Raw genomic sequence first — 14,560 nt, 5'->3', positions numbered from 1 at the left:
TTTGGAACTCCCGCCCCGATCCACTCTGGAAGATTACACTCTAAAGTTCTTACGCTCTAGGGGACAGGTTTCATTACTGTACAATTTGTTGTAAGTAAGTCTAAAGAGTCATCACAAAACTTACTACATGCGTGGAGAACAGACTTGGAGGAGAATATTACAGATGAGGAATGATCAAAAGCATGTTCTCTAGCTCAAACCCAATCCATAAATACTAACTCCAAACTATTGCAATATAAGTGGATAAGTAGACTATACATAACCCCAGCTAAGTTGCATCGCTTTAATTCTAACATACCAGATACCTGCGTCAAATGTAATGACCAAAAAGGAACTTTATTCCATTGTATGTGGGAATGTCCACAGATACTCTCATTCTGGAGGAAGGTGTTGGACCTGGCAAGCCAGATCACTGGTGAGGAGGTGCCCCTTAGCCCTAAATTATGCTTATTAAATCTCTACCCAGACAGCTTTATAACCTCTAACAAAGTTAGGTCTCTACTGAATTTGTTTTTTAGAAGCCAAACGATGCATTGCTTGCTCTTGGAAATCAGACATGCCTTGTGGCACATCGCAATGGTTGAGGGGAATGACTTTTTACTTAGCTCTAGAAAAGATAAGTTACACAACAAAAAATAAGCTTGACAAGTTTTGGAAAATCTGGAGCGTTTTCTTCAATTTTCTTGAGAATAACAGTATGGATGTGGATGGTCAGAGTGATAACTAGCTGGACCAAGCGTTTTTTTATTTTTTTTGTATTTTTTATAAATAATATAACATCCTCTTAATGCCTGAAGTGTGCTATCTGTACTGTATGGTGTTGAGATAAACAACGGCAGTATGTTTTTCATGTAAGCATACACCTATGGATGTACAGACTTATGACTGTGGATGCTACAGCTACTACATTTGATCCTTGGTCTTTTTTCTGTTTTATGTTATGTGCCTTGTACTGTTTTTGTCTGTAAAATGTACAACAATTTCAATAAATACATGGTTTAAAAAAAACAAACACACTATGCAGTGTGGTCAGGGTAAGTCAGTCTGAAGAGTAGCTCGGCCAGTAAGTATTAGTCATCGAACCACCAGGGTTAGAGGACCTAGAGCAAATAACATGACTCCCACAGTGCTCTTAGAGACACTCACACACTCTGTCTGTGATCTGTCTGTGTGCTGTCCGGGCTATTTTTATGGGGCATCAGAATTCATTACTTGTAATACCTCAAACTGGATCCAGCTAGGAAAAGTAGAGGAAAATTAAGTTTTTGAGTTACAGTAATCTATAATCTTTTTATTATAGTTATTTTAACATTGAATCAAATGACTGTAATTTGAAGGGGTACCTCACAGTGCTGATATTAAAGTCAGACAACTTTGCAACTTGATGGAGTCTTGGCCTTTTTTCAGACCCACATATTTATGCTGTTCTCAACAACTGTTGGATTGTCCTCAGGATGAATCTAACTAAACTTAGCACAAAAAGTAAGGAAATTTGTGTTTGGTAGATTATTTCTCTGTGGTAACAATGCTTTTTGGCAATAAATCTTATACCGTTGGAAAGCCTGTTTAGTTCCCTTTCAAATGGTTCCCCATTTGTAAGGAACATGCATTTGTGGGATGAGCAGCAGCGCTGAGTATGTGGGTTGCGCCCATGAAAAATTTGCCAAATCGTCTCTGACAATGCCAAACAGCTTTCCTTTGCTGTTGCTATTGACTCTTGTTTTGAGCTTCTGGTACCCGCAGGTGCTGACAATCAGGTGCCTGATTCTGCAACCAGTGGCAATCCCATATCTCCACAACACATTCGGTTTATCAGAGACTACCTCCAGAATGTGGGAGTGGAGAGGATGGAATGGCCTGCCAGCAGTCCTGACCTCAACCCCATTGAACACTTGTGGGATCAGCTTGGGCGTGCTGTTCGTGCCAAAGTGACCAACACAACCACGTTGGCTGACTTGCAACAAATGCTGGTTGAAGAATGGGATGCCATCCCACAGCAGTGTGTGACCAGGCTGGTGACCAGCATGAGGAGGAGGTGCCAGGCTGTTGTGGCTGTGTAGTGTTCTTCCACATGCTACTGAGGCTCCTGTTTGTGAAATGAATACATTGTTAAATTGCCAATATGTCTTGTTTCTTCAAACTCCAATCATCAAATCCACCAAACACCAAACGAGTCAATGGCAGAATAAGCTGTTTGGCATTGGCAGAGAAGATTTGGCAAATTTTTTATGGGCGCAACCCACATACTCAGCGCTGCTGCTCAAATGCATGTTCCTTACAAATGGGGCACCATTTGAAAGGGAACTAAACAGGCTTTCCAATGGTATAATATTTATTGCCAAAAAGCATTGTTACCACAGAGAAATAATCTACCAAACACAAATTTCCTTACTTTTTGTGCTAAGTTTATAAATCAAGAACCCTGGTGTGTGTGTGTGTGTGTGTGTGTGTGTGTGTGTGTGTGTGTGTGTGTGTGTGTGTGTGTGTGTGTCTTTTAAATATTTCGAAAACCATTCATCCAATCTACTTCATACTTGGCGGGTACCCAATGATCTTGGTTTTTGGAATTTGGAGCAATTTGGATAGCGTTGAATATTAATAAATATCAATGAAACTAAGTTACCGCACAATAAAAGTTGAAAACAAATGACGACCTATGTGCAGCTGCGGTGGCGGCTACGCATCTCAGTCAAGCATGTCTTTGCAGCAATATGTACGCCTATTTTGAAATTAATACCTCCTTATTTCACCTGTGTGTTTCTGACCGCTATAGCCTACTAACCTTACAACTGAACTCTTCTTTATTTCCCTCAACGAGCACCAGCAGATATCCTACAGGTCAGGAACATCGTCACTCTGCCAACTCAAATTGAAAGTTTGCCAACTAACTAACTAACACTAAATATGTTATCGCTGGCAGAATACCTAAGCTGATTGAAACCATGTTTTAACGTTACTTTTACAGTTTATGGTTCCTGCTGAGAGGGTGAAACAGTATCAACAGGTGTGTAGCTCCACAACAGAGTACCAATCAATGCAAATTATGAAATTAATCGTACACAAACACATGGTAGATGAATGCCTAGGCTCTTGGGCTCTCCAGCACGTTGTTTTGTTGCCGGTGGTTGGGCACATTTCTCTGGCCGTTCTGAGTGCTGTTTATGAGCGGCTTCCCCAGTAGGCTGAGCTGGGCTCCCTGCTTCCCCCCGCCCAGACCACATCGCCTTCTACTACCTGGATGCGTGACGGCTACTGTACCTAAAAAATAGGTACAGTGCCACTGGGTCCAACTGCAGCAACGGAAAGTTTGCTGCCAACTGAAGGTCCATCAACCCAACGCTTCTAAATGTACACATAGGAAACAACGCATGTGTTGGACTCTGTGTTGTGGTGGGTGCCGGCAGGGGTGTCAGACTGGGGGTGGAAAGGGGACTGAGTACTCCAAAAAGATGCTAGAAAATGCCTTTCTACAGGGCCCAGAATTTTGTGCTACGCCCCTGGGTGCCGGTCGTTTGTTGACGTTAACGAACTCCATTTCTAAACTAACGTTAGCTAATGCTGCACACTGTTGCCGCTGTAGGGGAGCTGAAGAAAGGCAATGGATTCGAGAGCATGCATAACATCATATCCTTTGGATTTCCCCAAAAAATACGTCCCAATTCCTTTACATAGAAATTAGTCCACAGGCTGTTATAGGCAACTGAAAGTCGGGGAAGTTCTCATTTTTAAATTTACGTTACAACCCTTTTGCCCATTGGCAATAAAAAAATTGCTCGTAAAAAGTTACACATAGGACCTTTAAAAGTTAAAACTGAACAACTGACACATAGGTGCCTTTTCAGTGAACCTCACCGTTCCACTGGATGCACACAAGTACAGCCACACTCCACTTGAATTGCATGTGTTTAAATGATTTTCAAAATTATTTTTCTCTCCTTGTTTCTTGCCTTTTAGCTTGGCCGCACTGAAACAGCTGTGAACAACTTGAACCCAGTGTTTGGAGTGAAGTTTCAAGTGGACTACCACTTTGAGGAGATCCAGAAGCTTCGCTTTGCCATGTTCGATGAAGACAAGTGTGCCACTCAGCTCTACGAACATGACTTCCTGGGAGAATTCATTTGCACACTGGGAGTGGTATGGATTGATATCTCCTTTTATGTTCAAAGTTGGTTCTGTACTTAATAGGATAAGTTGCCATAAAATGTATTGACCTTATGTGACCTACCCATTTATTTTGGACAAGTTGGACAAGATCCACATTTTTGAGTAGGATAGGCTAGAATAAAGATTTCAGTGGTTCAAACCCATATTTCTTTAGTTTTGTGTTTTGTCTTAATTGATTCCTGTCCTGTGTGTCTCTTTTTAATTGTCTACTAGATTGTGTCCAATAAGAAACTTCACAGACCGTTGATCTTAGCCAATGGGAAGCCAGCTGGCAAAGGATCCATTACGGTAATATTCATTACTGTCTCTCTCTCTCTCTCTCTCTCTCTCTCTCTCTCTCTCTCTCTCTCTCTGTATCTTAAACTTTCTTTCTGTCTCTCATATTGACACACACACACACACACACACACACTCACACACACACACACACACACACACACACACACACACACACACATTGTACCGTATTATCAAATCAAAGGTTGTTGGTGGTTTACTCTAATGGCATGTTTGCTATTGTTGATGATGATGACAGTGATGTTACTGTTATTGATGAATGTTATTGTTGCTGCTGTTCCTGCTGATGTTGATGTGAATGTTAATAGTTGCCAGTACTTTTGCTGCAGCTAATGTTGTGCTGTAATGTTATTTTAGATAACAGCTCAGGAGCTGTCTGACAACAGAATCATCACTTTGACCCTGAGTGGGCGTAAACTGGATAAGAAGGTAGGCAGTTAGACACACACACACACACACACACACACACACACACACACACACACACACACACACACACACACACACTAAGGCTACATGTACACTACTACGTTTTCATTTTTAAGCGGCGTTCTGAAACAAAAACAATCTCCGTCCACACAAGAGTTGAAGAGAAGTTTAGTTTTAGTTTTAGCTCCAGTAGCAGAACTAATCTCCGTCCAAATTAACACGTCTGACAATGCATATCACATGACCATTCACATACACTGGGCATGTGCGTGCCAGTGTAAACAGGAAGCAGATTGTCTATCTTTACTCTGCGGTTGAAAATAATGGATGTGTAAGTTGAAAATAAAGAAAAAACAATGGCGACAAGTGAGACCAGGGATTTATTTGCTTGGACCGACAACGAGGTGGAACGGTCTTCTCTCTCTTCTCCCCGGAGTCCCTTTGCTTCTTCTTCACCCAGAACATCGCCTTGGAATTGGGTGGCACCTACACCGGGGTCCTGGGTGCAGCTGACGCTATGGACTTACTACACCCTGCTACGCTCTGCATTTCCCCGCAGTGTCCGACTGCGTCCTGCCGCGTCCAACCGCGTCCACCCAGGCTGCTGTGCCACACTACACCCCGTAACGCCCTGCTGTGCCCTACTATGACTACCATTGTGATCACTGTTTCACTATCTTTATTATGACTATTATTGCCACCATTCACCACACCCCCAACCGGTGCCGTCAGACACCGCCTACCAAGAGTCTGGGTCTGTCCGAGGTTTCTTCCTAACAAAAAAGGGAGTTTTTCCTTGCCACTGTCGCAATAGCTACTGCTAATGCTTGCTCTTGAGGCAACCACTGTAATAGTTGGGGCTTCGTAAAGTACAGAGTTTGGTCTAGACCTACTCTATCTGTAAAGTGTCTCGAGATAACTCTTGTTATGATTTGATACTATAAATAAAATTGAATTGAATTGAATTGAATTACTGAAAAGTGCAAGACCACAAAGCAACCCCGGAGTTTTCAAACCAAAACGTGGGCAGCAGTGTTTTCTAATGTCCCCGTTTTAGGGGCTCTTGAAACGCCGGAGTAGTGTGGACGCGGGGTGTAAACGTGGCAAAAGATGTTCCATTTTAAACTAAAAAGTATTAGTGTAGATGTAGCCTAATGAGCTATCATGTGCACAGATAGGTGAAAATTAAAACCATGCAGAATTTCTATTTTTATTATTTCAATGTTTTATTTTATTTTCAATCTTGGACCTACAGTATGAAGTAGCCGCTGGTGTATGGTGAAGGGAAGAGTGACAGCAGGTCAGAAACAGCACAGCTTGAATTGTGATTTGAACTAATACTGATGTGTGCCTGCTGTGCACCCTCTAGTTACACCACCATAGTAAACACAAAGCACAGCCGTTGCAGGAGCTCAGAGTATCTTTTAATTAATACATGAATTAAACAAAAAGAAAACACAGAAAACACTCCTCTCTGCAATATGATGTTTATATATATATATATTATATATATATAAACTAAACTAAAATCATGTGTTGCAGTTTGGCTAAGGAGAGGAGAATTAAGGATAAATCAAGTAACATCTTTAAAAAGACAAACTGTCTGTTCTATGCAGGACTTTTTTGGGAAGTCAGACCCCTACCTGGAGTTTCACAAACAGGGAGAAGACGGCAAATGGATGCTGGTGCACAGGACCGAGGTGAGTCATCAGTGGGGAATAAAAGCTCCTTCACCTAACTGTCAAAATTGTCAACCATGAGCGGTCATTGTCAGCTAAACCAGGTCTTACACAACAATAAGTGTACAGCCCCGAGTGTAGGTAATTCTACTGTGGCTACAACTGCATTATATATTTGCTGCTGTGTAATTCCATGATTACGTGCCTTTCTTTTATGTCTGTGACTTCAGGTCATAAAGAACACTTTAGATCCAGCATGGAAACCCTTTACTGTGCCGCTTATTTCTCTCTGCAATGGAGATGTGGACAGAAACATCAAGGTTAGTTAGAGTATCATCTGTTACAAAACTGGTGTGATGAGGCATTTCTACTTCATTAAATGTTAGCAGTGCAGATTGGCAATTAAAAGAAGAACAGGACGTAGCATGTTTGTGCACTGTTAGTATTGCATAAAAGTTTGATCATGTTGTTTTGATGATGTTGTGTCATAATCGCAAAGTCTGGACAATAGGGGTGTGCAACATTTTTTTTTTTTAAATTGTATGTCTACTGCAATCACATGGGAAAAGTAACTACATTTACATACCGTGAATCGTTTTTTTAATCGAGAATCGTTTTTTAATCAAAAATCGATTTTCAATCGAATCGCGTGCCTAAAAATCAATATCGAATCGAATCGAATCGTGACATTTTCTGAATCGTGCACCCCTACTGGACAACAATGCAATATAAATAAAGTGCAAAAGGTGTTACTGTCCATATAAAATGTAACCAATTATTCATTTTGATAAAAGTTAACATCTTTGAATAGAGAGTTTTTACGATGAGCAGCATGGAGAAGTGTAAAGAGGGCCAAATACCAGATACATTACCACTTGATAGTTTGGAAAATGGAAAAAATGATGGAATGATGCAATGTGTTCTGCACAATGACAGGTCCTGTGTTACGACTATGATAATGATGGCGGCCACGACTTCATAGGAGAGTTTCAAACCACTGCTGCCAAGATGAGTGAAGCCCAGAACTCAGTGGAGGTAAAACATATTTGACATTAACGTGATTAGTAGGGATGTCCCGATCAGGTTTTTTTGCCCTCGAGTCCGAGTCCGAGTCATTTGATTTTGAGTATCTACCGATACCGAGTCCCGATCCGATACTTCTATAATAATTCAACTTTATAATACCTCCAGACCGCAGACATACTCGCGCTTTCCGCTTCAAGCTGCTTCCGTGTTCTACTTTGCCGGCATTTAACCATTTTAACCAATCTGCAACAAAGTGATGTCATGCCGCACGCGTTGCTGTTTCTGTGTGGAGTCAAAAGGGTCTAACTCTGTGCCCCCGCATAACTATAGATGTGTTAAAAAATAATGAGAATATATATACATATATATATCCGAGTCCTGATCGGGAGGTAACGTCCGATTCCGATCGAGTCTGAAACCACGTGATCGGGCCCGATTTCCAATCACGTGATCGGATCTGGACATCCCAAGTGATTAGGTGTGTGTTTGTCAGTTCAAGTTACTGTAATCTGTTACGGGGTGAATTCAGGCGACAAGGGTTCGACCCAAACACAGACTAAGCAGGTAGACAGGATCAGATCAGTGATTTATTGCTAAAGTAGACACAGGCTTACATGCAGCAAGTCCAATCTAGGGAGGCAACAAAAAAAAAAACACACATAGCAACTATGATGAACAGACAGGGGAACAAACTGGTATACAGAGAGTAGCTGATGAGGGAATGAGATCCAGGTAAGGACATGGGGAAGGCCAGGCAGAGCAGCAGAGCAGATGAGTAGGGCTGGGTATCGTTCTAATTTTTTCGGTACCGATACCAATACCAATACCGTGACCTGGATACCAGTTCCTGAACGATACTTTTTTCGATACCAATTTTATAAAATCCATTTGAACAAAAATTTAATTACAACACAACACATTACGGCACAAATCTTTTTATTTATTTTTCAGCTCCTACTATGTGAGCCCTGTCTCAGTGAGTAACGTAGAGTTTTTCCTGCCTGCCTCTACGACGTATAACCTTACACAGCCTGCTACACCAGCATTATTAGATCTTGGCAGAAGCATGCTGCTTGCTTATTGGCTCACTGATGGTGATGAGATTTACTCCTTAGGTATTGAAATTTTGGTATTGAATGACAAGGCATTTTTCGATACTCGATACTATATAGGGAATTTAGTCGGTGCCTAAAAAGTATTGAATTCGGTACCCAGCCCTACAGATGAGGGAAGTGGGAACAAGTGTGTCAATGGGTGAGACAGCCAGGTGATAGGTAAAGGAAGGAAAGTTTGAGGGCATCAGGTTGATAGATGGAAAATGGCAATGATGGGGGCTGGGGAATAGGGAAGTGGCTGGATACGAGGGACACAGAGACAGACTGTGACAGTTATCTGTATGTAACTGTATTATTGCAGTAAATCCTGGATTACCTGCATCTTAGCTGTCACTTCTTATATCTTTATTAATATCTCTTTTTTCAGTAACAAAAATAGGATAATTTGGGACAGAGAGGGAATGTGAATAGCGACAGTGCAAGGGTCATGACCTGGATTTAAACCACTATATCATCCAGTTTGGGCTGCTGCAACTTAGCTGCCGAGTCCTTTTACAGTAAAACAGAATGTTAATGGTTTGATTTTGAAACACTAAACCATTTATTTTCTAAATTTAAAGGGCATTTATCTGATCTTGCACCAAATAAATGAGAATCAGGCTCTGTCATTAGCCAATGGATAGTAGTTTTATTTTACTTTTTAGCTATACTGTATTTGCCACAACCCTGCCTCATGCTGGTTAATCATGCACCGATTTGCATTGCTGCATTCACACATTATGGCCGTCGAGGACTGGTTGGGTCTTAACTCTGAGCTGCTAATAAATAGATACTATTGAGATTTATTCTTTTCACTTTTGCTTTTCTGGTCTGCTAAAGATGTAAAGATGCAGGGATCAGAAAAACATTCATTCATTAGTAGCTCAGTGTGTGTTTGCATGTGTATCTGTGTGTGTGTGTGTGTGTGTGTGTGTGTGTGTGTGTGTGTGTGTGTGTGTGTGTGTGTGTATGTGTGTTCATTTGTGAAACTGGTGGGTGTGTGTGCATGTGCCAAAGCAGCCTCATGACTTGTTCTCCCACTGAGTCTCTTCATGTGTGGTAATGATGTGGATACACACACACACACACACACACACACACACACACACACAGAAAATAAAAAGATGCGGGATGGAGAGAGAGACGTTGTGAAAAGAAGGATGAGAAAATGAAAGGTGCTTTTGAGATGTAAAACAGCCTTTAGCTGAGCCCTAGTAACACGACAAGGCATTTAGAGCTACGTACCTGTCGTATGAATCACAAGCGACTCAAGGCCTGTGGAGTGTGTGTGTGTGTGTGTGTGTGTGTGCGTGCGTGCGTGTGTGTGTGTGTGTGTGTGTGTGTGTGCGTGCATGTCTCAAATGTTTCTTTTCATCAAACACATTGCTATATAATGTGTGTTGGTGTGACTTACAGTATCAAATATAGTCCTAAGTTTAATGTTTCTTTCATCTTCATGTTCATCACGTAAAATGAATTCACTAAGTGTTTTTAATAAAGAGTATTTTTATGTTTTCTATATATATGTAGGTTGTCATATAAACTGTATACTACACCATTGTAGCATAGTTTGCTTATAATACATCTCCATGTTAACTGTAAGCGGCGTGTGGAATACATGCAGATCCAAGTCACAGTCTCTCAGTCGTGTGTGCATTTCCCCCCATCCCACCGACTTGCACTCTTTACAACTGTGCTGTCATCTCTACTATTACCAATTTCCCCCCAATTTCCCCTTTGATACCTGTCATTGACTCTTTTCTATGCAATTGTATTTCTGTCTCTTCAGGTGGAGTTTGACTGCATCAACCCCAAGAAACAGAAGAAGAAGAAGAGTTATAAAAACTCTGGCATTATCATAGTAAAGTCATGTAAGGTGAGGATGGATGGATGGATGATTGGATGGATAAGGGGTGGAGCTTTGGTCTTTTGTCAACAATCCATGTTTGTTTTACAATCTTAATCTTTGCTTGCGTCTAAATGATAATGGTTGGGTTCTTACTGTTAGGCTATAATTAGCCTGGCACATAGACCTGTGCAATCACATGTAAAGCACATTTCCCACGTCATCTCCTTGCATCTCTCCTTATGGAGTTTTTGCATCGGTCTTAGGACAATTATTATACCGCTGTAGTAATTAATGTGTCATTTATGATAAATAAAACAGGGAGATACACTGATGTTTTCAATATTAGAGTGACTACAAAAACAGACACAGGCACTGTTGCCGTTTCAAGCTTTCGGTTTTAGTTGCAGATTCATGTTCTGTCGATCAAGTGATCAATTAATCGACTAATTGTCAATCCTAGATTCAGTGTTCAAGATGAATTCCCATTTAGAATACCAACGGGATAAGTTATATCCATTAAAATGTTGAGCTGGAGGAGAGAAGAAAAATAACTGACTTGACTGTCAAAAAAACTCTCTGCACGTCTTGCCACCTCATAATGATCCATCTTACCCTCGACTCAGTGGAACATTTGATTAAACCATTGTGGTTTTGATCAGCTGACACACGTCTTACTGTGTGTCCATAACTCCCTCTGAATAACTAATTAGCGTGGTAGCTTTGAGCCCCACAGAGGACACATTAAGATGGAACACTGTGTCTTTAGATGCCTATTGGAATGACATTAAAGCTGTGTACATATGATGACAAGCTTTCATAATTAATTCTTTTCCTTCTTCTTCTTTTCATGCGCACAATCATGACCAAGCCTTTGTACAGACATGTACACACACATACACACATACACATATAGTACATGCACAAAACAACTAATATAGTAATTATATTTGGCTGACGGCAAGGATTAGACTAATGACCATGCTAATATTCACTGGAATTGAAGTGGAAATTTTAAGATAATAATTGGTGCTCCTTTGGTGGTACGTTGAAACAGAAAAACATGGGCTGTTTTGTCATTTTAAAACAATTATGAAAAGAGTTATAGAATATATTTTTACAGTGTGCTGTGTTTAGTTGTGTACTGCATAGTCTAGGTGTTAGAATGAACTAAGATTAGTAGACAGTCAATTAGTCAGAAACTGTACCTAAAGTAAAAGAATAACAAAAGTCTGTGTTCTTATGTGTAGCAGAGTTAACAGTATATAATGGTGGTGAGATTTACACATTCTAATGATTTAATTGAGTGTATCACATACTGTATCAATAAATCAATACTCTCTTCTCTTGCTGATGGTTTTGTACTTTGCCCTGTGATTTTTGTTTTGCTAGATTACAAGAGACTACACTTTTCTGGATTACATACTGGGAGGATGCCAGCTCATGTTTACGGTGAGTATAATATTAGCTTGCCTGTTTTTCTGCTTCTGCAATGATGTGGTAATGAGATACATGTTTCTGCACGCCTTGCTCTCGAAAACAGATGGAAGACATTTAGACTCTTTATTTTCATCTCCCGGGGTTATGGTTAGATGGCGATCATTTACATACAGAAAGGAAAAGTGTGATGGCAGAAGAAATGAGTGGAGCGGAGAAGAGTATTGGGGTATTGTGAAACATTGAAATGTGGGTCCTTTTGTTGAATTGTGAAAACAGGAGGGAAGAAAGACAACAGGGAAAAACAGGTAAATACAAGACATGTATATTTTGAAATGGTGAATCGAAAGTAACTGTGACATTAAGATTTGGGGATAGATAGAGAAATAGGCAAAGAAAGACATAGAAAGATGGGTATTTTACCAGAGAGAGGGAGAGGGACAGAAAATTGCGATAGTGTATTCTGGTCTGTTGTTAAGAGAAACTCTTGTGTCCCTGGTGATGTCACACCTTTGTGTGCAACTGAGAAAGAGTCCTGTTTTGTAATCGCCAATCACACACACGCGTGTGCGCACACGCACACACGCGCGTACACACACACACACACACACACAGTTTCATTATTTTCCGGGTCGTATTTGTCCAACAAATACAGCTGCCCTGTTGATAAATCTCAGGACCATTCAGAATGGCTCACTGTTACTGTAACACACACTAAACACAAATGTACACATTCTGAAACCACATGCACATTAAGAAAAATGCATACTTACAGCGCATATACAATCAGAGCACACACACACACACACACACAAACACTCTGTGCCAGCTACACGTATGCACATACGGTGTCCGTTTTTTTCTTTTCTTCTCTATCTCTACAACAATTTCCCAGCTTTGTGAGCTAGAACCGGGCTCCAGATGCAGCAGGGTACAGATAATGTAGTCTGTTACATGCTTGATTTTTTGTGAGCAAGTGTGTTCTGGGTTCAGACACCTGTGCATCTCCTTGTATTTTACAATGTGATGTTTAGTAAAACAAGTGACTAAATACGTAGGGATCTAACCTGGAAAAAAAGCTTAAATGTAGTCCAGCATATACCCTTCTGTGGTGTTATATTGGTACTTTGGTTAAATGTGCTGTCATGTGACTTTACAGGTGAAGCAATGTCTCTAACGATTGAGCAATTACAGTATATTAAGAACTGTCCTGTCCAGATTGTTTTGCATGTTTTAGCACATTCTTTTAATTCCATTTTTAGACGGTTAATATTACCAATTAAGACATGTAGTCTGTGTATTATGTGTTCATTCATAATGATGAAAATAATGTGTTAACTAGCGTCATGTGCAGCGATGTTTCTGTTTCCTGTAACGTCCATTTTCAGAGCATCAGAGAGAAGTGCAGACATATCAGTGGCATTAGAATGAGGCACCGAAATCCGCGCTGCTATTCCTGCAGCAGCAGGATGTGTTACGAGGAAGTACGGCAAAATAGTAGCCTGTTAGGCACGACGCAAAGCCGAGTGAAGTGAAAATAAATTAATAAATGGCGATATGCGATTAATACAATTAAAGAAAATTAACGCATTATGCTCGACCCTTAATGTGTTAATGCTGACAGCCCTAATTATAGGACAACATAAAATTGAGGGTGCAGAAAAAAATGAGTTGAGCTTTACTCTCTTGCATATTCTGAATAGCACTGAATCAAGATCATCGTGTCACTGAAACCAATTTAACATTGTGAAATTATAATGGGACTTTTATTTCCACAGTACATTACCATTTAAAGCAACATTGCATAACATTAGTATTTTTGTGATTTGTGATGTGTGCATTTCACTTAAACACCGCTGAATTATACATCGCTACACTTTGCTAACACAGCCAAACATCAAGCATGTGCAACAACACAAGACATAGCAAGCCAGCTAATATTACTTACTAGTCCAACAGCACGATGGCCAGCTCGCCATCTTGCAGCTCGCCATCTTTATTTTGCGAAGCTCTCGCCAACGACCACTCTGTGATTTACTCTTGTCCGATGGCCTCTTGGTCGGCCACTCTCTCCTTTACTCTTCTTAGCTTTCTCCGTCAACATCATCTTTGGTGTCTTGTAGAGGTTGACCGATTAATCGGCCGATTTTTGGCAATTTTTTTACATAATCGGCATCGGCCAATATCAAGCCGATTAATAAGCAGGCGCATCTGCGGGCAGCCTAGTGTTAAAAACATGAATAGGCGACATTTTTTACAGCGCGCCCAGACCAGCTGCCTCCAGCCCCTCCCCTCGTGAATTCTTGCGCAGTGTGTCTCGCGCAGCCACTTCAGGTTCAGATGCTACCGTTAGCAGTAGCATGTTGCTGGTGTTCTTGCCTTGGGATTAACTGTACTAATAAAACCGTACAAAACACCGCGGCCACACCGCTGTGGAAGCTCCCCGAATATCATTTATCAGAGTCTGGTTGTTACCCCTGTCCGTGGCAGTCTCATCCATTCCTATAACGGAGTTAACTGGAGCTAACCGCTAACGGAGCTAATCGTTGCTAATCGTTGCTAACAGAGCCTTCAGTTCTCCGTTCCTG

The 14,560-nt window shown here is 40.9% G+C and overlaps 1 protein-coding gene across 2 annotated transcripts in view; it reads left to right on the top strand.

Moving 5' to 3' along the window:
• The window catches only part of cpne2 (copine II), a 73,143-nt gene that overhangs the window by 22,343 nt on the left and 36,240 nt on the right, over positions 1-14,560 (top strand). For both annotated transcript variants that reach the window (XM_031294839.2, XM_036003378.1), the window contains 8 exons: positions 3,955-4,134; positions 4,378-4,452; positions 4,819-4,890; positions 6,507-6,590; positions 6,800-6,889; positions 7,506-7,604; positions 10,479-10,565; positions 11,928-11,987. In XM_031294839.2, the coding sequence (XP_031150699.1) occupies positions 3,955-4,134; positions 4,378-4,452; positions 4,819-4,890; positions 6,507-6,590; positions 6,800-6,889; positions 7,506-7,604; positions 10,479-10,565; positions 11,928-11,987 (747 nt within the window). The remainder of the gene's footprint in view (positions 1-3,954; positions 4,135-4,377; positions 4,453-4,818; positions 4,891-6,506; positions 6,591-6,799; positions 6,890-7,505; positions 7,605-10,478; positions 10,566-11,927; positions 11,988-14,560) is intronic.

Source organism: Sander lucioperca, chromosome 7 (genome assembly GCF_008315115.2).
Source record: "Sander lucioperca isolate FBNREF2018 chromosome 7, SLUC_FBN_1.2, whole genome shotgun sequence".
Lineage (NCBI taxonomy): Eukaryota > Metazoa > Chordata > Actinopteri > Perciformes > Percidae > Sander > Sander lucioperca.
The sequence above is the reverse complement of the archived record's forward strand: the minus strand, read 5'-3'. Positions and strand labels throughout refer to the sequence as shown.